This window comes from Vipera ursinii, assembly GCF_947247035.1.
Source record: "Vipera ursinii genome assembly, chromosome: Z".
Classification (NCBI taxonomy): Eukaryota; Metazoa; Chordata; class Lepidosauria; order Squamata; family Viperidae; genus Vipera; species Vipera ursinii.
Window position 1 is genome coordinate 107,796,623 of NC_139517.1, and position 27,157 is coordinate 107,823,779.

Consider the following 27,157-nt stretch of genomic DNA (forward strand, 5'->3'; position numbering starts at 1 on the left):
GTATTATAACTTGAACATAGAAGGACTTCTGTCATCAAAAAATCACAATTATCAGACTTGTATGTTTTCATGTGTGTGTATGTCTATGGATATGTTTGTAATTTCAGTATATGAAATAATCTCTTAAAACCTACGCCACAGTTCACTTTGATGGGTATTGGTTATCTACCCTTAGATTATGTATTGGTCATTACTTTTAAAGCCCTTTATAGCACTGGTCCAGGATCTCTTGAGAATCCATCTTTCCCCAATGGGATCAGCCTGCCTAACTCACACTGGCAGAAAGAGTTGGCCTGCCTCAATCACATCCATCAGCCAAGGAATTTTGGCCAGGTGCGGTCTAGGAGAAGAGTCTTTCTGAGGTGGCCCCCACTCTTTGGAATATCTTGCTGCCAGTAGTGATCTCTGCCTGCTCTTCTGGCCTTCAGGAAGAACTTTAAAATATGAATGTGCTGGTTGGCATGGGGCCCTGAAAGAGAAGCTGTAGGCTGTAGGTAGTTGATGCAGTAATAAAGAAGGCACCACTGCTGCTCCTCTCAAAACTATGGTCTTTTAGTCTGTCCTTAATCTTTTGTAATTTTAATTAGTTTTTATATTTATAATTGTTTTTATATCTTTGTTTTATTACATTGTAAGCTGCCCAGAGTCGCCTCAAATCACAAGATGGGCAGCATATAAATTTAATAAATAAATAAAAATAAATCTACCTTTGAGAAATACGTATTTGCTCTCTTATATTGTCCCTCTCTATACTTACAGTTTGTAGTATATTGGTAGATCCCTGAAGGTAGTTGTGATTGGTTAGTACTTAGTCTGGGGTTTTTTCCCTCCCCACCCCCAGCTCTGTCCAAATATTTTCTTGCTATGGAAATGTTCCAGTTAGCTCAAAACCAAACAGCCAGCATTCTCCATTTTTCTGATTTCTCTTTACTTATTTGATTTTGGTTGCTTGTGATTTCCTCCAGACATTAAGGTTTTTTAAATACATGTACATCCTTCTTTTTTCCTATTTCATACAATTTTACTTACCATAGTTTGTAGCAAATTTGTGTTTGAATTATAGCCTATATGCATTTCCTCTGGTTTGCCACCAGATTGAAGAATTAACAAATCATCTTCAAGAGAAAACAGACAAATGCAGTGAGCTTTTGCTCTCTAAGGAGCAACTTCAGAGAGATGTGCAAGAACGGAATGAAGAAATTGAGAAATTAGAATGTAGAATCCAAGAACTGGAACAAGCTTTAATGATCAATGCAGACAATATGCAAAAGGTATTTTTGGGTAGACCATTTTATTTATAATTATTTGTGCAGTGTTATTATCAACATAACTTGCTTTACTTAATAATCAAAAGAACTGACTTAAAGAAGTGATAGTTAAATATACTTACTTTAAAGGTGGAAGAAAGAAAGCAATTTGGGTCTGCAACTATAAAGGGGGACTGGCCTCTGGAAGCACAGCTACAGGCTGAGCAAGAAGCTGTAGACAGAAAGGAAAAAGAGGTAGAGTATTTTTTTTAATTATTCAGAATTTTCACTATTTGAATTGAATTTTTCATATGAGGCATAAAGGAATTCATATCTGTGCAGATTCTCAATTATCCAAATCATGGTTGTCCCAAAGGTGCTTTTCTAAAAGGCAACTGGACTTTCTTGGTTTTTTCCTTGAAAATGTTTCATTTCTCCTCCAAGAAGCTTCTTCAGTTCTGGCTGAATTGAAGAAGCTTCTTGGATGAAAAGCAAAACATATTCAAGGGGGGGAAAAACCAAGAAGGCCCAGTTGCCTTCTGGAAAAGCACCTTTGGGGCAAAAGAATTCATGTTTCCGTATAAGCTTGGTTTTCTGTTGATCAAAAAAGTTTGTGCTCAAAAAAGTTTGTTAAACTTACAGAAAATTATTCAGAGAGAGTAAAAACAAATTATAGATTAAAAAAAACCACCATGTTCCATTTATTTTACTACTAGATAACCCATGACTCATTCATTCATATTGCTTCAAAAAAATTTCCTTACCTAAATAGATAAATAAAATTACCATGGATGGGCAAAAAAGCAGTGGGAGCAAGAGCAACTTGCAGCTTCCTGCCTGCTTTGCAATTGGCTTTTGTTTGTGCGAAGCTAGCAGGGGGCATCAGAAACCACACGTGACTATGGCAGTGTTGCAGGGTGGTGAAGCAATGCTGCAGGGCACTCCTTTGCCATTGCAACTGGTCTGAGGATCCTTGAATTTTCAATCTCACAGAAGTAACAGATCCCGGATTTTGGAAAACATTCTTTTAAGTTAGCCCTTTTGAGATACCTTGATTCAAAAACTATTGGCCTATAATACACACTCAATTGAAAGTTACAAAAGAGTTACAAAATAACCCTAAAACAAATGCAGCTCTAATCCCCACCATAAATATTAGTATCATTATATACTCAGCACACATTACAAGCGTCATAGATATTTTTGTATGATATTTTTAATTATTTTGAAGACCATATTGAGTTTTAACCAAATATTTGACATTTCTCTAATTCTCCTATATTGATAAGATATGATAAACTGTATTGGAAGTTGTTTGCCAAGAATCCACACTGAAGGTAAATCAACATGATTTTGCTAATTCATTTTTAGATAAGAGAAATGGTAATGATTTAGAACTTCATTGATGGAAGGATGCATTAAGTTATCTATGAACAAAGAAGGAAATTTAGCTTGAAATCCAGCAAACAGGTTATTCACTGAGATACACTTAAAATATACCCAAATTATGTTAAAATTGCCATATAACATAATTCCACCCTAGCATCATCTGCCTTTTTTAAATTATCAAATGCTCACTCTCATCTTTGTAGTATTGAGGATATATGAATAAATCATATTTTATGCTTGAAGGTTTGAGAATATCTTTTTAATATTTAAAAGAAAATATTTAGTAGCTTGTTCCTCAAAACAAGTGTTGCTAAAAAAAATTCTCTTCTTGTTTACATAAAATAAATTATTCCTTTGCCACTTATTTTGGATATACAGATCATAAATCTTGAGGAACAATTAGAACAGTTCCGTGAAGAACTAGAAAACAAAAATGAAGAAGTGCAGCAGTTACAGATGCAGCTACAAATTCAGCTAAAAGAGTCTACAACTCGACAACAAGAACTTGAACAAGAAAATAAATCATTTAAGGTATTGAGAAGAAAGCAAGTTCTTCTTTCCTGTTTTGAATGAATGTAACTTGAGTTTGTGAAATCTGAAAATTATGAAAAAGTATGAAATCTCTATGTATTTAACTATTTATAAAATGCTATTTGAAAATATTTTCTTGTTTCAGTTTATTCCTCTGACAAAATGAAAATAATTAGTGAAGGGAATCTACAAGTTAATTTCATGTTACTGTTTTTTTGTCTGTAGGAGGGCATGAAAAAATTAGGTCAAGCTATCCAGAATCCTGAAGATACTTCTATAAAAGGTCATCATCAAATTCCTGGGAAATATATACAGATTATACAGGAAAAGGAACAGAAAATCCATGAACTCCATGAACAAACTTCAAAATTGCAACAGCAGCTGGAAATTACAAAAGATAATAAAGTAATAACCTATGTAATCCTTAGTGATACCATCTGTTTAAGCAAGTAATAAACATGTTAGGACAGGGACTAAAATACTTATAATTGTACTTCAAAATAGAATTTGCATGGATGTTTCTTAAAGATACTTTATAATCTATAATACATAATTAATATTCCATATTATCTCTCTCTTTATTTACAGTTTGTGGCATAGTAGAACTTTTACAATTGGTACAGTTTCCTGTAATTTTAATTGTTAGTGGTTGGTTTGTGTTATTTTTTCTGCCAATTATTTTCTCATAGTGGAGAGCTTTTATTTGCTCACAACTAAATAGGTTTTTAAATGCATACAGTGACCAATAACCCCCCCATAATACATTAAAATATTACATCTGAATAAAACAATATTTATCATTTAAATAAAATATGAATTACTCTGATTTACCTTTTACAAATTTTATATAAAAAGCATTGGTATATTTAATTTAATATAAAGAAATATAATTAGTGACATAAAGACAAGATTTTTGCTCTTCATAATATTTTTTCTTTGTTTTTATTTCAATTCTGCTTAGTTGGTTGAGCAGAAAAATGAGCACATAAAAGAACTCGAAGCCCAAATAGAAATTTTAAAGAGTGATCAAGAACGTGTCAAGCAGAAAAATGAACAAGAAATAGAACAGCTGAATGAAGTTATTGAAAAACTCCAGCAGGAAATGGTGAATATTGAACACAAGATACCTTTGGACTTTTCACTGACCCAAGATGATATAGATAATTTAAAACACCGGCTCGATATTGTAATGGCAGAAAAGGATGATTTAGTGATACAAGTGGAAAATAATGTTAAGCAGTTATGCGTTGCAAAGAATGAACTTGAAGGAAAACAAATTAACATAGTAAAGTTAGAGAAGGAACTAGATATACTGAAAGAAGAACTTGAAAAAACTAGAGAAAAATATAAGTATATGCCAATAAGAAGTGGCAATGTACAAATAAGTACAAAGATGGAAGAAGATGCTTCGAAAATAAGTATAAATTTAAAGGCACTTGAGAAAGATCTAGAAGAAAAGGATTTAGAGCTAATCCAATGCAACAAGCATTTCAAGGATTTCAAAGACCAAGCCCATATGGAGTCAAACAAGCTCAAACAAAGAATAATGGAGTTAGAAGAAGCCCTTGAGCAAAAGGCTGCTGCATCCCTTCAGAATCAGGTTGAATTGAATCTGATTCTGGAGCAAAGTCAGCTTTCTCCCCTGGTAGCTGCAGTTCCAGAAGATAGCAAAGAAGAAGCCCTATGTATTCCATTAGAAAATGCAAAATATATCGGTAGGGAAGAGGCAACAGTTAGGTTATTAGAGTTACCAGAGAAACTTTCAGAGATGCAGAGCCAACTTGCAGATGCACAGAATAATCTTCAACTAGAAAGAACAAAACTGGAATTAGTACAGAAGGAGACAAAAGAAAAGGAAGAGAGACTTGTTAAACTTCAACAACTGCTAACAGAAATAGAACAAAGACATAAAAGGGAGAAATTGTCAAGCTCTGGGGAAAGAAAGATGCAAATGCAGGTATGTATGGCTTGAAATTGTTTTCTTCAAATATTAAATGAGTCAGTTATTCTTCAAACATCATTTTGAGAAAAATGGGCTGTAACAATTGAAAATGGAGAAACTGAAAATGAGTAGAATAAAGTATTTCTATATTATCTTACAGAACAAAGCCAAGTACAAATTCAAACAATAAAAGAACTGTAATGTAAAATACCAATAAAATGTCTAAAACAGCACTAGACTGGCCCATCATCAGGCATTTTACAAAAAAAGTGATACATGGACAGTAAAGCCATTGTTTGTGGTTACCTTTTGTTACAAAAACTGGTGATGAAGACTTTACCAACATATATGTTTCTGCCATCTTAGCTTCATACCAGTAACCACTTTCATTGGGCAGTGAACTGGGAAAATGCTTAAATCTTTATGCCAAGGGTTAATTTAAGTCAGGACTCATCCTCCATTATACTTTTAAACTACTACCAATGTGAGATACTACCTTAACATAGTAACTTAAGAAATACTGAATTCATATATGTAAGTTAATTTATACTTGCATGAATTACTGTTTTGGTACTAATAATTTAGATGGTCACAGAGCTGGATGAAAACAAGCAAGGAAATTATCTTGAATTAGAAAAAGTCAGAGTGGAGTCAGCTGCAGTCAAGGAAGAGCTTAATAACTACAAAGAAAAAGCAGAGAAATTGAAAGAAGCATTACTGGTAAGAATAAAATAAACATTGTTGCATTTTGCACTGAAAGTTGGGAGCAATGTATTTGAAGAGTACAAAATAAAAGCATTAAATAATTAAAAGCATATTGGAAGGACATAGAGAATTTCAGTTAATTCTATGATTATTACATAGCTGCTTTTTATACTGTCATGCTATCTTGATGTAATCTAGAACTAAACTTTCAAATATTTGGAAGATTTGCTGTGAGATATATTTTTTCGTGATTTGTCAACAAGTAAGAAATTAAGCACTATTACTAAGGCTTTTATTTAAAAGTAAACATTGAGCTAGATTTATGTATACACTTTAAGGAAGACAATAGCAATAATCTTAAAATGTGATCTACAGATGGAAAAATCTGACAAGAAAATTTTTATTATAGTACAGTGGCCCAAACTAAATAAAATTTGCTAAATGAAATCTTAAAGAGCAGGTGGCAGTTATTTATTTATTTATTTATTTAAATTTCTATACCGCCCTATTCCCGAAGGACTCAGGGCGGTTTACAGGGCAGCATAAAATACAATATAAAAATAATATAGAATTAAAATACATTAAATTAATTAAGCCCAATTAAAACAACATTTAAAAAAGCTAAACCCCTTCAGTCCAGGCCTGATAGATCGAAAAACCAGGTTTTCAGGTCCCGGCGAAACAAACGCAGATCGGGGGCGGTCCTACGTTCCACGGGTAAATCATTCCAGAGGGCAGGTGCGCCCACAGAGAACGCTTTTCCCCTAGGAATAACCCGCCGGCATTCCCTAACCGGCGGTATCCTGAGAAGGCCCTCCCTGTGGGAGCGCACGGGACAAAGGGAGCTTGATGCCGGCAGCAGGTGTTCCCTCAGATAACCCGGACCCAAGCCATTAAGGGCTTTATAGGTCATCACCAGAACCTTGAATCTCACCTGAAGGGCAACTGGAAGCCAATGCAGCTCACGGAATAGAGGTGTTACATGGGAGTATCAGGAAGCCCCCATCAAAACTCGCGCGGCCGCATTCTGCACCAGTTGAAGCCTCCGAGTGGTCCTCAAGGGCAGCCCCATGTAGAGAGCGTTGCAGTAGTCTAAACGGGAGGTCACGAGCGCATGAGTGACTGTGTGTAGGGCATCTCGGTCCAGATAGGGTCGCAACTGGCGCACCAGGCGGACCTGGGCAAAAGCTCTCCTGGTCACGGCTCCTATATGATCTTCTAAACTGAGCCGTGAATCCAGGAGGACGCCCAAGTTGCGAGCTCTATCAACGGGGGTAACACCTCATCCCCCATAGTTAACGATGGACAAAACTGGTTTTCCCGAGATGCCGGTATGCACAGCCACTCAGTCTTGGCAGGATTGATTTCTCCCCTTATTGGCAAAAGCTGACTTTATTTTTATTTCTTTGATTTTTATTTTGTTTTCCATTCACGAGCCCAAGATGTATAGTACCGTGTCCTTCCATTGTCTCCCACAAGAAAAAAATAATCCTGTAAAATAGGCTAGGTTTGCAGAGAGGGGCTGGCTGGCAGTTGCAAAATGAGCTTTTGTGGCTAAGGATGGATTTGAACCTGTGCCAATCCAACATCTTAACTACTGCACCATACTGAGATTTGCTCACTGTGTGCATCGACTGCTTGTTGTTAGCCTGTTTTTATGTTTTCAACTTGTGAACCACAATATGTTCCTGAACAGCATTGCACAGTTACTTTTATATGCTGTGCCCTGCTCTCCACTGCTCAGTACATCATTCTTGAATTTATATAGTACATCACTTGTGTATTAATAATCAAAAATAAAATTTAGACTTGCTACCTATTAATTAGTACTGATATGATATTCATGAGTTTCTGTAGTGGAAGGAGAATATAAGGCAGCAGAATTACAAACAGGTCCAAAATGTATACTTATGGAAAACTGTCATTTCAAAATATTTGCAAAGAACTGGGTGGTGTAATAAGACCATACTATTCATATTTTCTTTCTGTAAGAGAAGCATCTGAACTTTTGTTTGTTTACAGGTAAAAGAATCAAACCTGATCTGTCTTAAAGATGAACTAGAGCAAACCAGAAATAAATTAGCCCAGGCAGAAGAAAAAATTGCTGGATATATAAACAAGGAAAATAATATTATAAAACCAGAGCAAATAGATACCAAATGGATAAATGCATCAAGTCAGACTGAAAAAGCACAGCATACCAGTAGCTCCAACCAGACTTCACAACTCCTTATGAAAAGTGAAGGAATTCAGATTGATTTACAAAATGAATATTCTTCAGCAGAAGTTACAGAACTTATAAAAGAATTTAATGAAAAAATTGAACAAATGCAGGAATTACATGCTGCTGAAATAATGGATATGGAAACGAGACACATCTCAGAATCAGAACTGTTGAAAAGAGAACAATTTATTGCAGTACAAGAGTTAACAGAAGAATGTAATGCCTTGAAAAATGCCATAGATGTCCTAAGAAATAAAGAGGTATGTGCTATGTAAAATACTAACAATACCTGGTTTTCATAGCCAAAATTTTCATTGCTCTACAAATGTTATTAAGGCACCACACCAATGAAACAGTTTGATCTTGCATTGTCCAGCAGTAAATAACTGAATAAGTATCAAATCTGTTTCTGAATATTTTGCTATTGTTGTTTAAAATGGAAATTGTATTATGCTGATGCGTTTGCTATAGTTTTAAGTTTTGAAACAAATTTTTATTTATAGAATCATATTGTTAACTATAATTTCTGTTCTATTTTAGACAATCCCAGGTATAGCACAGTCTGTAACTTCTATTGCCAGTGATAGTTCATATAATGGTAAGGGAATATTAATTTTTGGTTAACTTTATTTTTAGAGTGACTATCAAAACCTTGAAAAAACGTATGATTTGACAGCTGAGCTTATTATTTCAGACTCTGCTTCAGGCTGGAACCAAGGAATATACCTGGCTCTGAGCCATGGATCAGAAACAATATCAGATGCTGTAGGAGATGAAGGTGAAACAACAATGGATTTTCTTCCAAAGAAAATCAAGGTGAATAAGATCCATTTTGATTTTTTTGAGTAGAAAATAGATGAGGTTAAAAAAAAAATCCTTGCAGTTTCATGAGTGTCCAGATACCTAAGGTAAAAGTAAAGGTTCCTCCCCCACACACATGCATGCTAGTCGTTTCCGACTGTAGGGGCTGGTGCTCATCTCCGTTTCAAAGCCGAAGAGCCAGCGCTTGTCCGAGGACGTCTCCGTAGTCATGTGGCCGGCATGACTAGATGCCAGAGGCGCACGGAACGCTGTTACCTTCCCACAGTAGTGGTCCCTATTTTTCTACTTGCATTTTTACGTGCTTTCAAACTGCTAGGTTGGCAGAAGCTGGGACGAGTAACAGGCGCTCACTCTGTTACGCCGCGCTCGGGATTCGACCCGCCAAACTGCTGACCTTCTGATCGACAAGCTCAGCGTCCTAACCCACTGAGCCACCGCGTCCCTCATGTCCAGATACCTACTCTGAGTTAAATTATTTATCAATTCTAATTAAAACTTTCCTTCCGCTCCCACTTACACATCCTTAAAGTAGTTTCTTAACATTGGAAAAGGTATAGCAATGATCCATTCTCAATTCTATCATGCTTGGATGTTTTTCCCCCCCTAGGGCTTGCTAAGAGCTATTCATCATGAAGGCATACAGGTACTTTCTCTCACAGAATTTCCTTACAGTGAAGGTGAAGTTGTCCCTATTAAACAAGAACTAGAACCCTGGCTAGAGGAACGTATGGCTTTCTTAAGCAGTATTTCATCTTTGAAGGAGTTAATTGCCAAAATGCAGATTCACAGACAAACTAAGGTAATTATGATCCCAGAATGGCTGCACTGTAGTCAGTACTTGTGCTGGCTACATACATATATTATGAAATATTCTATTAATATTATTGTGGTGGAACCTCCAGCTAAAGTGGAGAGGGGTTAAGAGGAATCAGAGTTTATAGTCGTTGCACTGCAGTAAGACCTCCTCCAGAATCCTTGAATCTTGCCATCCCCAAAGGAATGCAGTCAATCTGGTGAAATTTATTTGTTTGTTTGTTTGTTTGTTTGTTTGTTTGTTTGATTTATATACCGCCCTTCTCCCGGAGGACTCAGGGCGGTGTACAGAGCAATAAAGTAAGAATACATTAGAAAAATAATTTTAAAACCCAAATCCATCAGGCCAGGCCGGCTTGTTGGAATAGATAAGTTTTTAGATCACGCCAGAAGGAGCGAAGGTCGGGGGCCATCCGGAGTTCAGCCGGTAAATGGTTCCACAGGTCTGGCGCGCCCACAGAGAACGCCCTCCCCCTGGGGGTCACCAGCCGACATTCTCTGACCGGTGGCACCCTGAGGAGGCCCTCTCTGTGGGAGCGCACAGTACGGAGGGATGTTGACACCGGCAGTAGGTGCTCCCGTAGGTAATCCGGACCCACGCCATGTAGGGCTTTGTATGTCATCACTAGCAATATTTGTGTGGGATTATTCATGAGTGTTTCTAGTTACTTTCTCCTGACAATTCTCTCCTTATAGAAATATTTATGTTTCTATAAATACATCATAAAATTATATTTGATCTCTTGGAAATGCCTCTTTTATTTAACCAGAATCAGCTGAGACAAACCTTCATCTAATTTTTCAAAAAATTGTATCAGTCCAATCTTTCATATGTCTGATAAATGTGTACTGCATTATAGTTTTAGTCATATATATATATAGTAATTTTTAGTACAGGAATTCCTAGAGAAAAAATAAAACTTGTTATATTATTTAGAGTTTCTGACTGTTATGACTCTGCTTTAAATAACAATCTTCAGTTTCACAGTTGTTTTCAGTAGTGACTTTAAAGAGGCTAAAGCAGCTTTCCCCAGTCTGCAAGTATATTGGGTCTGTGATTTGGAATTCCAGAGAAAATGGGAAATCTTCCATGATGGGGAAAGGTGTTTTAAAGAGAAAAGTTCATATAAAGTTCATATAAAGCAAGAATTGCCAAAGCATACCAAATGCATGATAACATATAGTCATAAATCTGTTCTTAAGACTACTGGAAATCATTATATTGTTAATTAAATAAAAAAGTCAGAGAGCTAAGAATTTTCAATAACATATAAATATAATATAAACCATAAACAAAAAGTCAGAACAATTTATTCTTTTAAAAACTTTAATATACTTACACACTATTGATTTTGTGTTCTTCTAGTTTTATGTAGCATCTGAAACCTCTGACACTGTCTCAGATTGGCGGGCAGAGCTGCTCTCTGCTGTTCAACAAATTTTCCAAAATGAAAAGGATATTCTTCTAGCAGCATTTCGGACTGAATTAGCAGAAGTCTGTGTTCAAGATGCTGTGGGACTAATAGATCAGCTGGAAAGGAGACTTCAAGAACAGGTAAATTATACTAGATAAAAGTAATGATTTTTTTCTTGGTAATCACTGAAAAAAAAATATTTATTTTAGCAGTCAAAAAGATGCTTTGTTTATGGTATTTTTATTAGAGCAGAGGGATGAAAAGAAGAGATTTCAAGAAAGTATTGCAAACTGATCATGTAACAAGCTTGCAGCCCCACAGTCATGAGCTGCCAACATTGGTAGAAGAGCAAACAGATTTATAGTCTTGTAATCCTTCTCCAATCTCTCTGCAAAAGCAGGATGGGGAATTAAAAACAGGACAATTGTACTGATTATAATAGTGTTCAGGTGGCTGAGGAATATTGTGAAGGTATAAATGATTTCCAATTGGCCATAATGGGTTTTTTTTCAGTACCAATGTTACATCTTACAGTTGCTGAGCAAGTGGTCAGTAAATGAGCACGACTTGACGTTCAAAAAACTGCTGGATTTGAAGTCTATTCAAATATTCAAGCATTTCACCCAGACTTTTTTGTCTTTTGAAGTGATACATATTCTTTACCTTTGTGGGAATGGAAGTGACTTTATTTCTTTTTCATTAGAAACAATTCCATTGAGAACTCTCCATCTTATCTGTATTATTAGAATAAAAGTTGAAATATATGTAGTAAAACATATAGCTTATACAAACATGTGTTTGCATGAAGCACCTGCAAAATAATGCCCAGTACACCTACACTCCATAATCCAATTTTATAAATTTTGAGTTTCTCATGGTAAATATTTTTTTTCTTTAATAAAGCAATGTATTTAACAGCCATGCAGGCTAAAGTCTTCTAACTCCTATTATTTTCCTTGTAATTCTCCATTCCTTCAAAAACTACTTAGTTGGGTTCAGCTTATTGGGTTCAGCTACAAAAACATCTAGTCATGAGTTACAAACAATGGCTCAGTCACAGTTACTTTGAACAGTCAAAACACTCAAAATGGCCAGAAAACTCATTCAGTCTACCCCAGTAACAACAGGAACATAACTGGTCACCATTAATGGACTAATCACTGGAAATTATAAAAACTCTACCAAGCTACCAAGGGAAAATGTAATCATATATGCTCAGATCCTCCAAATTTAAACTGGGATAATGCTGATAACTTTTTGTTTTAAATACAAAACAGAACATGTTTATTTCAAACTGAAAAAACCTCTCACAATATACAAATTTTGTTACAAGTAGAGAAAGCTTGGACAATTTTGTATAGTCTTGCATGTTTATGCTATTTATTATTACTGTATACACTTCAATTTTATGATTTATTTTTCATACTCATAGCTGTTGGGAACATTTGACATAAATTTGCAAATAATCAACTATTGGCCTTCTAGACTTTCCATCATATTCAGTAGCAAATTCTTTTTTTTTACTTTTTTACTTTAAAATAGTTCCAACAGTGGGAAGTAAACATTGTAACTGGGGGAAAAATTATAATTCTACTACATCCTAAAGATACATGGGGAATTAGAAAGTAATTGTAATAAAGATAAAGATGTTGTGTTCTTTTATTGCAACAGTGTTGTTATGAATATTCTATGAAACACGTTTAAAAAACTGAAGGATTACCACTTAAGAACACCCGCATATGACATAAAAAAGATCTCCTAAAATTTTTTTATTCTTATGTTGATGAAATCCACTACATTCCTATAATTTACCTGAGATGAGGACTTGTTTAACTTTTTGATTAGTAAGGCAAGTTCTGTGCAATTCATTAATCTGGTATTTCTTTCTGCTTTTTATTCTTAATAATTGATAAAAGATGACATATCAGAGGAGTGCTTTGGATTTCCTTCAGAATGCAGAGAGACAAAGTTTGTTAATGGAAATCAGCGTTTTGCATGCACAGCTCAACAGGAAAGATGATGAAAAGGAAGAAATAGAAATTCATCCAAAATGTCAAGGTAATGTGTAAAATTGTTTGATCAATGGGGTTACCCTCACTTTCCTACCATCAGACTTCCTTTCTAGGCTTCCATTTAAAAAAGAAAGGTTTGTGTGTTATTGTTGGTATATGTGAATTAATAACATAAGGGTACCAAAACTAAACTTGGACAATGTTATCATAGGATCTTAGCCAGCTTCAGAAAAACAGAAAGTAGCACTAATAATCTCAAGGCTACAAGGTTCAGTTACTTGATAGCTCCTTGATCTCTCAGGTTAAAGACATTTGAGGCAACAGATCTTAGTCCAAGAGCTGGACATGTAAAAATTAGTGGCCTAATTAAACTGAAATTCTTGTAGTGAGTTTAAAATTATTACATGATAATAATTTATAATATGGAACACTGTAATAGAATTAATCCATGTTTCATTAAAGGACTACAGATTAAACACACTGTTATTATTGAAGTTAAATGTTTTCTATAAATAAGATACTGATTTTGCTCTTTGTTCAGGATTTTGTTTCAATATGACAAATTAGCATGTTTAGCCTGTTTCTTATTGTGTGACAATGTACTCCCTAGAATTGTTGGGATACAATATGGAAATGCAAATAGAGCTTAAAAATACCAAGGACAGAACAGCTGAACTTCAAGAGCAGCTCAGCTCTGAAAGGATGGTGGTTGCAGAACTAAAGAATGAACTTGGGCAAACCAAGCTGGAACTGGAAACAACCCTAAAAGCACAACATAAGCACTTACGAGATCTGGAATCCATCAGGTACAATTTTTAAGGAATGTTCTAGCCCTGTGGAAGATCTTACCATTTTTTTTTACACTTCTGTTAAAAATCAATTTTAAAGTGAGGCTGTTATTCGTTTTAATGCAAGATTCACTTTGACTTCTTTTGCTTTTAATCATTTTTAAAATGATTGGAATGAAGACACTTTTGCAGCAGACATTGTATGGAGTTGATTATTTTAATCAAGTTATTTTAATTATATTTTAATTTGATTTGTTTGCTGAATGTTATTGATACAAGAAAAACAATATTGACAGTTTATACACTAAATGTTCAGTGGTTAGACAATCAAAAGAAGAGTATAGGGGAAGATTAGTAGTAGAGGTAATATTTACTACTAGAGTATTACTATTATGTCCATCTCACAATTATTTCGTTCACATCTCACAATTATTGTGAAGTAAAATTTAAGAAAACCTGCAGATTTGCCTTGTAATAGACAGTTTTGTGCTCATCACACAAAGGGATATAAATATTTCCCCTTATTTTAATTATTTTTCAAATAACTAAAATGAATTTATCTTGGCTTTTATCAGAAATGAACTTAAGAGAAAGGCAACTGAACTTGACATCTTAAAAAATACAATTACAAGTGAACAGAAGAAATCAAGGGAGTTTCAGTGGGCCCTGGAGAAGGAGAGAGCAAAAGTGGAACATGGTGGTAAAAGAGAAAAAGAAGAAATCGAGGTAACCAATCTTGGTTCTTCAAAATGTACAGTGGAATGGATCGTTAGGCAGATGATGATTCATGCTTTAGTATATATTTAATAAGATGCTTTACATTGTAAAGATTGAGAATTACGCCAGCACCTTTAATGTTTATATTTCCTGACAGACTTTGCAGACAGAGGCTCAGAATTAAAACCACAAATTGCAAAAAGCAGAGTTCATTCCAAATGCCTCAGTGATCAAAACTAGATATTTGTAATTATTATTATCAGCAGTTTCCTTTTACCAGATATAGTCTTTTCCACTAAATCATTAACAAAAGTCTTTTTCTATAGGCTTAATGTAACAAGTTATGAATATGATTAATAGATAGGTAGTCTTCAATTTAAGAGTCGTCACCTAACAATTGTTCAAATATAGCATGGATCTCAGAGGTGGGTTCAGAAGCCAAACTCAGTTCCTAGGAGCACAGAGTGTTAAGAAAGAGACTTGCTTCTATAAATCCCAACAAGAAAGCAAGAAACACAGTTAATTGTAGATAAGACTTAATTGAGCAAGGCAAATATCCCAATTGAGCAGTCCAAAGTCAAACTGAAGATTTACCATGCCAGATCAAGAGAGAAACTAGGTCAAGGTCAGTCAACAAGCCAGGGATGTGAATAAGTAGATTCTAAGTGTATGATAGACAAACCAGATTCTGGAGTTGCTTCTAGGAAAAGGCCAATAGGAACTTAAACACTCTGTCCGCTGAGAATGCGCACAGCTGTGATCAAACCTGGTTGGTGAATTCAATGTCTTGCTGCTTGCTCATGAGTTGCACTTTGGCAAGGTGCAGGAGGAATTTCTAGGTAAGGCCAATGAGCCCCTGGACCAGCCTGAGTCAAATCCTGAGGACATGGTGGAGACAATTACAAGCTGGATTCAAAGTTCTGATGGTCGCTGCTGCCCCTCCACAGTCATGTGACCACACTTTAGGCACTTGGCAGTGAGGCCACACTTTTGGCTGTTTGCATTATGCCAGGTTCATGTGACTGTATTTTACCATAGTTTTGCTGAAAACCAGCATTTGCTACTGTAATGGGCAAGCTCCATTATGGTTCTAACTTGAGGACTACCTGTATTTACATAGTATAATTGTGAGGGGGAAGGCAACAACAGAAGTACTTATGGTACACATGTTTTAAAATTTGTTATGTATTTATAAGACAGTATGATCCTGGGAGCTTGAGATAGTTCACTATGACATCTACTACTGAACTTGGAATAGTGCCAATCTACTTCACTTTACCAAACTTTGAACTGTGCATATTTCAGCTCTATAATCCATGATCAGCAGTGGGGGTTATGAAAGAATAAACAGTCTGCTGGAATACCTGTAGATATGTGGAATGTTTGTTTTATTACACAAAAAAATATCTCCCTCTAAGATGGAAGAATTTGCTTTATAACTATGTTTTCAATATTAGTCAACAATGGGACTCCAGGAACTCGGGCAGAAGTCTTGCATGCCACTTATCAGCTGACTATTTGAGCTATAAATGTGACACAATAAGCCAGTAAAAGTCTTTATATAAATACTCAATACTGGATCCTTCCATGAGATACCATTTGCTGATAATAAGTATATAAAATATAATACACTTTCTCATAAAGTTTTTATTATGTTGTATCAGTGTAGAACCAGGTACAATATATATAAATGCCTGGATGGCCTTTAAATTCTTATACTGGTCTAACAGTAAAAAAGCAACAAAATTGACAAAAATGAGTTTTGAGTTTTTTATGAGTTTTGAATTTACTGTTTTATAACCACTGTTTAATAAACTGTGTAATCAATTAATATATGAGGACGTATTTGAAATATTATTTCCTTGGGCATTTATTTTATTCCAAAAAAATTTGTTTTTCCAGTTTATATGAGATCAATAAATTTAGCCGTAAAGGCATTACAATTAACCATTCTTACAAAGAATGGAAAATATAAGCAAAATTATTTTTATCAAAAACAGAAAAAGCAAAATAACCAGTTATCTTGTTATACTATAAAAACTTTGGTAAAAAGCTTGACTCATGGTGACTATACGGGCATATACATATAATTTAGTTGGCAATAATAGAGAAGAACTTTGCCATTGCCTTCTTCCAGGATTTTCTCAACCGCCCAGTGTTTCAGTAGCCTGCATCTCTGGATTTCCTGGTAATCTCATTTCTAAATACTAATCAGTTCTGACCCCATTTGTTTCTGGATAAAGACAGCAATAGTAGCCAATGTAACATTCCTCAGGAGAATTTTATATTTGGAGCACTGCCACTGAGATTGATCTACTCCTGCACTGTTGTGATCTGTATTAACAGGGCTGTTCAACTTGCTTAAATGAATTGTGCAGTCTGAAATATGGTCAGTGGTATTTTCCCAAGATGTGTGCTACCTATGCAGTCAGTAATTCTCTGCCTATTTGCTTTGTCTGATATTTGGTCTGTAAGCTAAGGATCATTTTGGACCCATTCATAACCAAAGTTGCTCTTGGGAAATATAGTGTTAATTTTTAATCAAGGTACAGAGATACAGTGATTTCCACAGTACTGTCAGCCATTGCATCTAAAAACATTTTAAGAATATTTAGGAATTATCTCTGAGGGTGCATGGCTACTTCTCCCTTTCAGAGAAGGTAATCAGAGAAAGTTCACATTTCACCATGAAGTGAATTGCATCATACCAATTATAAATTCCTTGTCAATCCTTCCCAATCTCAAAACCAGATCTGAGACTTTTTCATTAAAGACTGTGTCCACCAGCTTAGGCAAGGAAGATACTGAACAGTGGTGGGGATTCAAATGTGTGAACAACCAGTTCTCTGTGTAGATGCCACTTCCGGAAGTCCTTTCTGGGCTGTTACTGATTCGGCCAAACTGGTGTGAACTGGCTGAAACCCACCACTGAACCAGCCAATACAAACACTTACAACATACATCCAAACATGTTGTGCTATCAGGTGTTCCCAACCAGGGGTGCAAGATGATATTCCAGGGGGTGCAAAAACTTGAGTTTTCAAAATTATAGTGTATATGCAAAATTCGTTGCCATTATTTTGAACTTTTGTAAGGGGTGCAAGAATATATAAGAAGCGATCTCGGGGTGCAGGGTATGGAAAACCGTTGGGAGCCGCTGTGCTAGATGATGACTTTGCTAACACTAAAATAAATAGTTATAATTTATAACTTTACTCTTAAAATTGCAAGTGCTCCCAGTGTTAAGTGTATCTTGTCAATGCTGCAAACATTGGGTGTTTTTGCTCTGACAATATAAGAGGCAGCCTTTTCCTTTAAACTGTTTTGCTTTGAATCAATGAAGCTGGGGTGGGGGGGAATGTTAAACCCATTGTTTTAATTAAGATAATGGATGGGTGCTAGAGAAAGGAAGTGAAACTGCATGTTAAACTAATTGGAGAATGTGATTTATGATGTGTAATTAAGGGAGAGAATTGTGTATGATGCGATGTGTTCGGGGGAGGAGAATTCAGATTCTGGCATCCATCCATGAGTGCCAATGCTTCGTTCTCATTATTATAGACTTTTTAGAATAAACAATGCTGGAATGTTCTTTGATCTGTCTCATTAGTCGGAACCATGACATATCCTTAATATACTAGTGTAGAAAAAAAATACTGAACAGACTTCTGAATTAAAATTTGAATTAGAATCCTAGTAAGATAGGCATTTGACTATAGTCTTCCCAAGCTTTTCAGTATCAGGTTCTAAGATCTTCAGAATTACTGTTTTTTATGGTACATTCCCATAGTCTTTACAAAGCTGTATATACTGACAGTTTTCTTGTTTTTGTTGTAAGGATTTGAAATCTTCTTTTGAAAATGAAAGACAGAAAAATATAGAACTGAGTAATCTTCTGGAGCTTGAAAGAGAGCTGTCAAATGATTTGCAAAAGAAGATTGAATCCCAGGAAGCACTAAATGCAGTACAACTATCTGAGGAACACAGCTGTAACTCTGAACTCCAAGTACTGTTGGAATCTGAGAGGCTCAAAGTTCTTGAGTTATGCAGCGCCCTAGAGAGAGAAAAAGACTTACGCACCCAGCTTCAGATGATTGAACAGACAAAGCGGGATGGAAGTTCTACACATTCAGAAGAATTGTTCAAAGATCTGCAAAAACAGTTGGATGAAAAGCATAACCGCATAGTTCTGATGGTTAATGAATTGGAAGAGAACAAATTGGAATCTGTGAAATTGAAACAGCAGGTGGAAAAAGAGAGGCAGATTCACAGGAAAACTCTACAGGTAGAACAAGATGCTAATATCTTGGCACATAAAAAAATACATGAACTGGAGTCCAAAGTGGAAGATTTGCAGTGGCAACTTGATGAAGAGAGACAACGAGTTCTTCAGTTGCTGGGTGATGAAAAGAAACAGCAAGAAATGGTCCAAGAATTACAGCAAAAAATGCAGAGAAAAGAGGTGGGATCGCGGGCAGAAAAAGCAAATTTCAGGCTGTAAATGAGATACGTGTCCCTCAGAGACAAACTTACTTTGCCTTTAAGTATTTTGGGTGCTTATTAATACATTTATGTTTGTTATTTGTCCAGAGTAATCTTCAAAATCTTCCTTCGTTTATTGCTCTTTACAAATAATTTCATTGTTTCCTATAATGCAGATGACACTAACCTTATGAGGAGAATGTCCATAAGCAGGATTTGTGGGAATAGGCATATTTTGCAAAGGCCCTTCTGGTCACAGCTGCCATTTGGTGCACAAGCAGAAAGGGAATCCAGGAGGACTCCCAGATAATGTATGCAACCCTTGCCAGAGCCAAGGATGGAAATATCTAGTTTTAGTGTGAGGGAAGCCCAACCCCACATCCACTCAGTTTTGCCAGGGTTGATCTGAAGCAGACATGTCAAACACAAGGCCCAGGGGCCAGATCCGGCCCGTGAAGTGGTTTCATGCGGCCCGCGAAGCCATCCTGGAAACAGTGAGGGAACGGCCCCCACTGCCTTGGCCCTGGCCCAGAGACCCTCCTCCTGCCAGAGACCCTCAGATCTGTCCCACTCCTGCCCAGGCCCCCATAGGCACCCTTGATGCGAACGATGTAGAGCTGGCCATGCCCACCCAGTAGGCCATATGTACTCTAGCCACGCCTACCAAGTAGGCCACGCCCACCCTGGCCATACCCACCCAGCCCCTTGAGGGCAACTGCAATGCTGATGCGGCCCTCAGTGAAATTGAGTTTGACACCCCTGATCTGAAGCCTTTTCTTCTGCAACTAAGATTCTTCAATCTCAAGACACTAGGACAGAACCTTAGAGCACCACTTGGTCAGCCTGAGGCAGAGGATGGGGGAGAGACAGATGTGCTGACAGATCACATCCCCCAGCATCTTCATGCAGACTATAAAAAACCAGGGGAAAAATATAGCCCTGACTCACCACAAAGCAGGAGTCTAGAGCTAGACTGCTGTCTTCGTATCAACACTGATTGGAACTGGTCTGTGAGAAAGGAGGAGAATGACAGCAATATTGTCTCTCACTCTCAAGCCCTTGAGCTAATCGAAAATGATACCATGTTTGATAGTATTGAAAGCTGCTGAAATGTTGTGAAGTACAGAATGGTGCTAAAACAGCTTATTCCTTGCTTTCTGGGACCATGACTTAGATCCAAATTATTGTAGCTGTTCTTACTCCCATATATAGACGATCCTCATTTACCAACCACAATAGGGGAACAGCAACTCCATCAGTAAAACGTGTGTCATTAATGAATCATCACGTTCCTATGGAAACTGAAAATATCAGTTCCAGCATTAAGTGAATCACAGCATTATGTATGACATCATGTAACCATGATTTGTCAGGTCTTGCTGGCTTCCCATTGACTTTGCTTGTCGGAAGCTGGCTGTCAAGGTTACAACTGTGAACCACATGACCATGGGAGGCTGAACTATTATAAATGTGGGCCTGATGCCAGTTTCCCAAATCATGATCATGTTACACAAGGGCATTGTCTGGGCATAACCCTCCTTTTCCAATGCTCTCATAACTTTGAACAATCACTGAATGAGTGGCTGGTAAGGGAGGATTAACTGTCCTCCTTCCAATGCTGTTGGGGTTCCCATACACTCCTCCTATGCTGTCAAGTCAACAACAGGGTAACTGTTATTAGTATTAAGCCTTTACTTTAGAAAATGCTTTCTCTGATACTTTCCAACAATGAATGTTCAGAGACTGCTATTCTTGCAGGTAGTACATAGCTGTGATAACTAGTAACTATTGATACTCATAGCCTTTATGAATCTACCTCCTATTTGTAATTACTGCTGTTGTTTGATCCTCTAACTGAGAAAATAAAATAACAAGGCAGCAACCTAAAATGTAAGTTAAAAAGTTAAAAACAGGATGAAAACAAAAACAAATGAAAGATAAAACTAAGAATATAAATTTGATCTTAGGAAATACAATAGATTTCATTTGAACGATTTTTCCAAAGCTCCTTATTGTTACGCTAATTTTTTACAATATAAATACTTTGAAATATCTATGATGCAATAGATCATAGGGGAAAATTATGTTGAATCAGTTTATTTGCGTAAAGGTTTATGAACAATAACCAGCAACAAGAATAATTGGCAAAGAGAATAGAGTACTTTTCTCTATTTTCCAAAATGCTGGACCCAGTTGTTTTGCTGAAGGAAGAGGCTAAAAATCAGGAATCTCTTGTTTTCATAAGGTAGAGTTCTAGAGTAAGATCAACCTTTAGTTGTGTTTTAAGTCAGCAACAAGCCACAGAATACCCTAATTGGGTGAGATTCCTGGCTTGTTTCTGTAGGAACGGTCTATTGGAAAAAGCATTTTTGTATAAAAAATACAAATGCTACATATTTATAAATGGTTTTTCTTGACTTTAGAATTTTCATATATTTAGTAGAAAGCAGTTTTATTCTCTTCTCCTCCTTTTATGTGCAGATTGCTTTGGATGAATCTAACGAACGAACAAGAAAGTGGATTTTCCAGCAGAAAATGGGACAAGCTGAAACAAAAGAATTGTCTTATTCTTCCCTAATGTGTATTGGAGGAGGAGGAGGTGATGCCACCAGACAATCTCAAGAGCTTGAGATAGTTCGGCAGAAGCTCAAAAATGTGTTTTCCACATTGAAACACTTGGCCAATAAAGCTGCCTGCAGGTTAGATGTATTTATTTTTAATAGCAATACAATAACAAAAGACCTGTATATAATGTATTTTACAATTTAGGAGTATGTGGAGTAATAGAAAGCCAGATTATGAGCTAGTATAAAGTTATAAATAAAAGTAACAATTTCTGGAAGAAGTTTTTAAAAATTTTACAGTGTTAAGCCATACCTATAGTTGAATCATGTATTTTCCATTATTTTATGTTTTACATTTAAAATAATGACCATAGATAACAGTCTTAACTCAGTTTTGATTTATTTATAATCATAATACTTGTTCTGCAATAACTTTTATGTATGTCATCTTTCACAAAACATTATTATTGAACCTCTGGCATTTATAATCTGTGATAGACATAGAAAAATAATGTGGGTGGCATAGGGAGAATAATGGCATGAATGAGGAAGCATACAGTACATGATTATGTGTATTTCATATTCAATTGTGCTACACAAATTCATATTTTTTATTCCAGATTACCCTTTGAAAAATCAGATGATGAGGACTTAATTGGAATACAAACTGACATTGAAGAAGTTCTATTGAAATTGCAAGTGCTCTCTGATTTATATAGCCTGGAGGTAATGTTCAGAGACAGGGAGCAGAAATACTTATTTTGGCCTATTTTTAAGATGAGAAAATGGTTTATTTAAATTGAATTAGTTGGTATATGTTTGTAAGCATAAGATAACTTCTGTTTTGCTGTTTTAAAGCATATGGTTTTTAACATTGTAATTTGGAAGAGTGTAGTTGAGTCTTTAGTTATTATTTACCACATGATGCCTAAAATTTTGAATCAGTTCTATCTCATTTCTGGGACGTAATCCAGGCAATTTACAATGAATCTAAATACCGTATTTTCCAGCGTATAAGACGACTGGGCGTATAAGACGACCCCCCAACTTTTGAGATGATTTTCAAGATTTTTCGTCTTATACGCCGAAAAATCAGCGAGCCCGGGAAGGCACGCCCTCCCCTCTCACTGTGGAGGAAGCAGAGCAGGCTGGCATCTGGCGGGAGCCGGCAGGGCAGTCCTGCGCACGCACGCGCTCCCCAGCTGTTAAGGAGCAGTCCTTAGCAGCCGGGAATGCGCGCATGTGCAGGACTGTTCTGCCGGCTCCCGCCCGACGCTCTTCCCTCTTGAGGCAGCATCCCTGAGGACTCCTTAGGAGCCGGGGAGCGATGCTGCCTCAAGAGGGAAGAGCGTCGGGTGGGAGCCGGCAGGGCAGTCCTGCGCACGCACGCGCTCCCCAGCTGTTAACGAGCACTCCTTAGGACTAATTTATAATCTCTCATGTAAGAAAATGCTGGGGGGAAAAAAGAGAATTCATAATATGGTTTGCCCTGAAAAGGGATTTTGATGGTTATCATGTGTGTTTGCAAAGGATTCACGGGTCGGGGAAAGGGAGGCATGTGGAGGCATGCTAATGACCAAACCCTCATATCAGTGGTACAATGATTTTCTCGTATCAGTGGTACAATCATTTTGACGTCATCTTGGCTTGTTAAAGTTACCGGTGCATGCAGCATGTAGGTGTATTCAAACACAGAGCCAGAGAGGTAAGAGCGTAGAAAGGCGAGGAGCCAATACGTGGAGAAAAGAAAGGATGCGACCTATTAAAAATGCCTAGCACTTATTTAAGTAACTACCAAGATTCAGCAAAAGGAGTAAGCCTGGTGGAAGAAGAACTGCCGGGGCTGCCTCTTCAGAGGGAAGGAAGAACGCGCGCCTCGCCTCCCCTATCCCAACACCGCCTGCTGCCACGGTCTAGGGTTGGGTTACCTATAGCCCACATATACGTCGGGCGCTTCCTCCAATTCCAATTTTTTTTTTGAGACAAATGACACCCTCTTGCGGCTGGGGGGACGCACGTTGAGGGGCGGCGGCGCCCGCAAGACAGTGTGAAAGAGACAAAGCCGCACTAGAAAGGCGGGCGGCGTGCGGCAGCATCCGGAGCTTGCGCGAGGGGCATCTGGGAGGCCGGTGCACAAGCGCAGGAGAAATTCCGGTGCGAAAGCAGGTGCTGCTCGCCCACCTGCTCGCTCGCTCGCTGGCTGGCTGGCTCTCCCGCTCGCTCGCTCCCCGGCTCCTAAGGAGTCCTCGGGGATGTTGCCTCAAGAGGGAAGAGCGTCGGACGGGAGCCGGCAGTACAGTCCTGCACACGCGCGCACTCCCTGGCTGCTAAGGAGTGCTCCTTAACAGCTGGGGAGCGTGCGTGTGCGCAGGGCAGTCCTGCCGGCTCCCGCCCGATCGCTGATTTTCCAGCGTATAAGACGACTGGGCGTATAAGATGACCCCCCAACTTTTGAGGTGATTTTCATGGGTTAAAAAGTCGTCTTATACGCCACAAAATACGGTACATAAAGCAAAGTACAATCTTTCCTGGAAGATCTTATCTGAAACAAAGCAATAGATTTTGTATGCAGTCTAAATACACATTATATTTGTGACTTGACTTGGCTTCCATTTCTTAGAGAGCAATATTACAGAACTAATTGCAGATGAGTTCAAGATATTTTGAGCTTCTTTACTTGCTATTTTTCTCCTATATAGATCAATTCAGACACCCCATCTTCAGCCTCATTGACTGAAAGATTGCTAAAACAGAATGCTGAACTGACTGGGTTTGTTAGTAGATTGAGTGAGGAGAAGAACAATATGAGGAACACAGTCATGAAACTGGAGGAGGAACTTAGAAGATATCAATGCACAGGATCTTATGGAGACTCAGTATGTTTTTTCCGTCTGTTGAAACTGTATCAGTTTCCACTCCATCTTAAATACTTATTTGTTTGGACAGACTGTTAAATAACTTGCAAGCCAAGTGTAATGTTAAATATGAAATGTTTAATTTAACCTACAGTTTTAAAAAAAATAAAAATAGACTTAATGGGGATTTCCTTCCAGTGGAAATAATTTAAAGGGATGTCTTTATAAGGATTTTCTTTTAATTTCTGCAGTATAATCAGCTTTTCTTTTAATATTTATATTTTAGATCTTATGCATAGAAACTTATTTTTAACCATTTATGTAATTCAGTACTTAGATTGAAATCCTATGCAGACACTATAATGAGGACGCAGTGGTTACTACTGAAGAACGTTCGTTTTGCAAACAGTTGCATATTCTTGGGCTAATTTTCACAGATAATGATTTTACGGTAATACAGGTAACTCCCCAAGTTACGAGGGTTCACTTAGCACCCGTTCGAAGTTATGCAATAAGTGCCACCTAGTGCTTACGAGCAAATCCCCAAATCACAAATCTTATAGTACCACTGCAGTCGTTCGCCAATACGAATGACCGCAGAGACTCTGCAACATTCACTCTATTTCCCCCCCGCCACACAACTGCTTTGCCCTCCCTTTCTGCCGCGCCAGATACATTTACCTTGCAAATATTATCTCTGCCGTGGCTTCTTTCCCTTTGAGGGAGAGGTGAGTCAGCTTGGAAAGCTTTTTGAGCCAAGAATGGAAGTTTCTGGAGTCCATGATCTCATGTGAGTGTTTAAAGTTGCGCCAAATCACAGACCTCAGAAACTCATTCTCTGTACGAAAGGTGGTTGCAGTCCCTGTCTCCTACTCCTGCCCTCAACTCCTTTCTGCCTGAGGGCAGGTCTGAAGCCTTCAATTGAGGGAGAAGGCCAGGCCCCTCACATCCACGTCCAGCCCGCTGGTGCTCGCCACGCTTGGGGAGGAAGTGACACCAGAGCCTCAGAGGCCTCCAAGCCGCCTGCAACAGAGGCCGGGGGAGGCTTCTGCATACCTCCGGAGGTTGGATCCAGGCCTCAGAGGCCTGCTTCAAGTTGCTACTGCCCAGAAAGAGGTCGGGGAAGGCTTCTGCATGCCTCCAGAAGTCCATTCTGGGCGGCACTGGCTTGGAGGAGACTCCGAGGCCTGGATCCAACCTCCAGACACACGCAAAAACGTCCCTAGACCTCCATTCCGCGTGGCAGCAGCCTGGAGGAGACCTCTGAGGCCAGGATCTGACCACTGGAAGCACGCAGAAGCCTCTCCCACCTCCATTCCAGGTGGCAGCAGCCTGGAGGAGACCTCCAAGGCCTAGATCTGATCTCCAGAGGCATGCAGAAACCTCCCCCGACCTCCACTCTTGGCGGCAGCAGCATGGAGGAGGCCTCCAAAGCCTAGATCCAACCTCCGGACACATGCAGAAGCCTTCCCCAACCTCTGTTCTGGGCAGCAGCAGCCTGGATGAGGTCTCCAAGGCTTAGATCTGACCTCTAGAGGCATGCAGAATCCTCCCCCAGTCTCCATTCCAGGGATGGCGGCCATGTAGGTACAGAATTGTGGGGTAGCCGGAGGCTGGCACCACAAACAGCACGAGTGTTTAGGCACCCATTTTCTGCAAAAGAGGATGTGTGCCTGAACTCACGCAATATTACAGCACCAGAAGCTTTCATCGACTCTCCTGTCCCTCAAAAGCAGGAATGATGGCAGAGAGATGACAGATCTTTTCAAGGTAATTGAGTCCAGTGTGGCAAGAAGGGAGGGGGAAGTATGAGGTATCTTAGTAGGTCAGGGAGGCCTTGGGGGCCTGTTCCATCACTAGGCCCCCTATGGCCTTCCCCATCCTGAGATACCTCATGTGCACTTAACGAGCAGGGAGTGATCTCGTTTGAGGTGCGAGATTCACTTCCATGAATATTCAAGTTACAAATGGAATGGGCAGGCTCCATTACATTTGTAACTCGAGGACTACTTATAGTAATATCAATCTGCAAAAGCATAATGGGTAGATGAGCACAACATATTACTAGGCTTGCCTTATATTGTATCCACATATTATATATAAGAGGCAAATATGTTTAAGTTGTAGAGTTCAGCATTAAGGTTTTCCCACAGTTCTTGAGGATAATAATTCCTAGCACTTATATGCATATGTATTCAACCAGTGATAAACAATGCCAGAGTGAACCACCAATACCTTTCTATAATTGCTTTCTTGGCTATTGTACATTGTTTGGCTGTATACATTACATTTGTTATTTTCTCTTAGTAACAAGGAATAGGTTATAGTACTAATTAATTTGTTTCTTTTGAAATTTCATAAGACTTTTAGACAGTCACTACATAATGGAAGAAATGTTGATGCACTGATTGCTTCTGAAAAAGAAATCTGGCATAAAGAGAAATTAAGTCTTCAACAGTCCCTGAAGCAGGCAGAAGTCGAACTGGCCAAACTGAAAGCAGAATTAAGAAATGAGGCTTTCTTGAGAGAACTGGGATCAGATTCTGAAAATGCTGCTTTAAAGGTGAAAAGCTTTTTCTTAATAACTTATTGGACCTTTTCTATCATTAGACATTGCACACTGATTTGCTTTTTATGGCAATCTGAAATCA

General features: G+C 37.9%; 1 protein-coding gene across 7 annotated transcripts in view; it reads left to right on the forward strand.

Moving 5' to 3' along the window:
* AKAP9 (A-kinase anchoring protein 9) overlaps window positions 1–27,157 on the forward strand; it is a 120,209-nt gene that overhangs the window by 84,882 nt on the left and 8,170 nt on the right. For 6 of the 7 annotated variants that reach the window (XR_014494312.1, XM_083378572.1, XM_083378570.1 and 3 more), the window contains 19 exons: window positions 1,095–1,271; window positions 1,398–1,502; window positions 3,015–3,167; window positions 3,393–3,572; window positions 4,129–5,124; window positions 5,695–5,829; window positions 7,837–8,298; window positions 8,579–8,636; window positions 8,733–8,854; window positions 9,468–9,659; window positions 11,040–11,228; window positions 13,005–13,146; window positions 13,711–13,906; window positions 14,464–14,614; window positions 18,444–19,067; window positions 21,569–21,786; window positions 22,272–22,377; window positions 24,351–24,527; window positions 26,869–27,069. Coding sequence is in view for 5 of the 7 variants with exons in the window: in XM_083378572.1 (XP_083234698.1) it covers window positions 1,095–1,271; window positions 1,398–1,502; window positions 3,015–3,167; window positions 3,393–3,572; window positions 4,129–5,124; window positions 5,695–5,829; window positions 7,837–8,298; window positions 8,579–8,636; window positions 8,733–8,854; window positions 9,468–9,659; window positions 11,040–11,228; window positions 13,005–13,146; window positions 13,711–13,906; window positions 14,464–14,614; window positions 18,444–19,067; window positions 21,569–21,786; window positions 22,272–22,377; window positions 24,351–24,527; window positions 26,869–27,069 (4,584 nt within the window). In the remaining 2 variants the exon portion in view is untranslated. Of the gene's footprint in view, window positions 1–1,094; window positions 1,272–1,397; window positions 1,503–3,014; window positions 3,168–3,392; window positions 3,573–4,128; window positions 5,125–5,694; window positions 5,830–7,836; window positions 8,299–8,578; window positions 8,637–8,732; window positions 8,855–9,467; window positions 9,660–11,039; window positions 11,229–13,004; window positions 13,147–13,710; window positions 13,907–14,463; window positions 14,615–18,443; window positions 19,068–21,568; window positions 21,787–22,271; window positions 22,378–24,350; window positions 24,528–24,836; window positions 24,967–26,868; window positions 27,070–27,157 lie in introns of those variants that run through there. The other variant, XR_014494311.1, reaches the window with a different exon arrangement.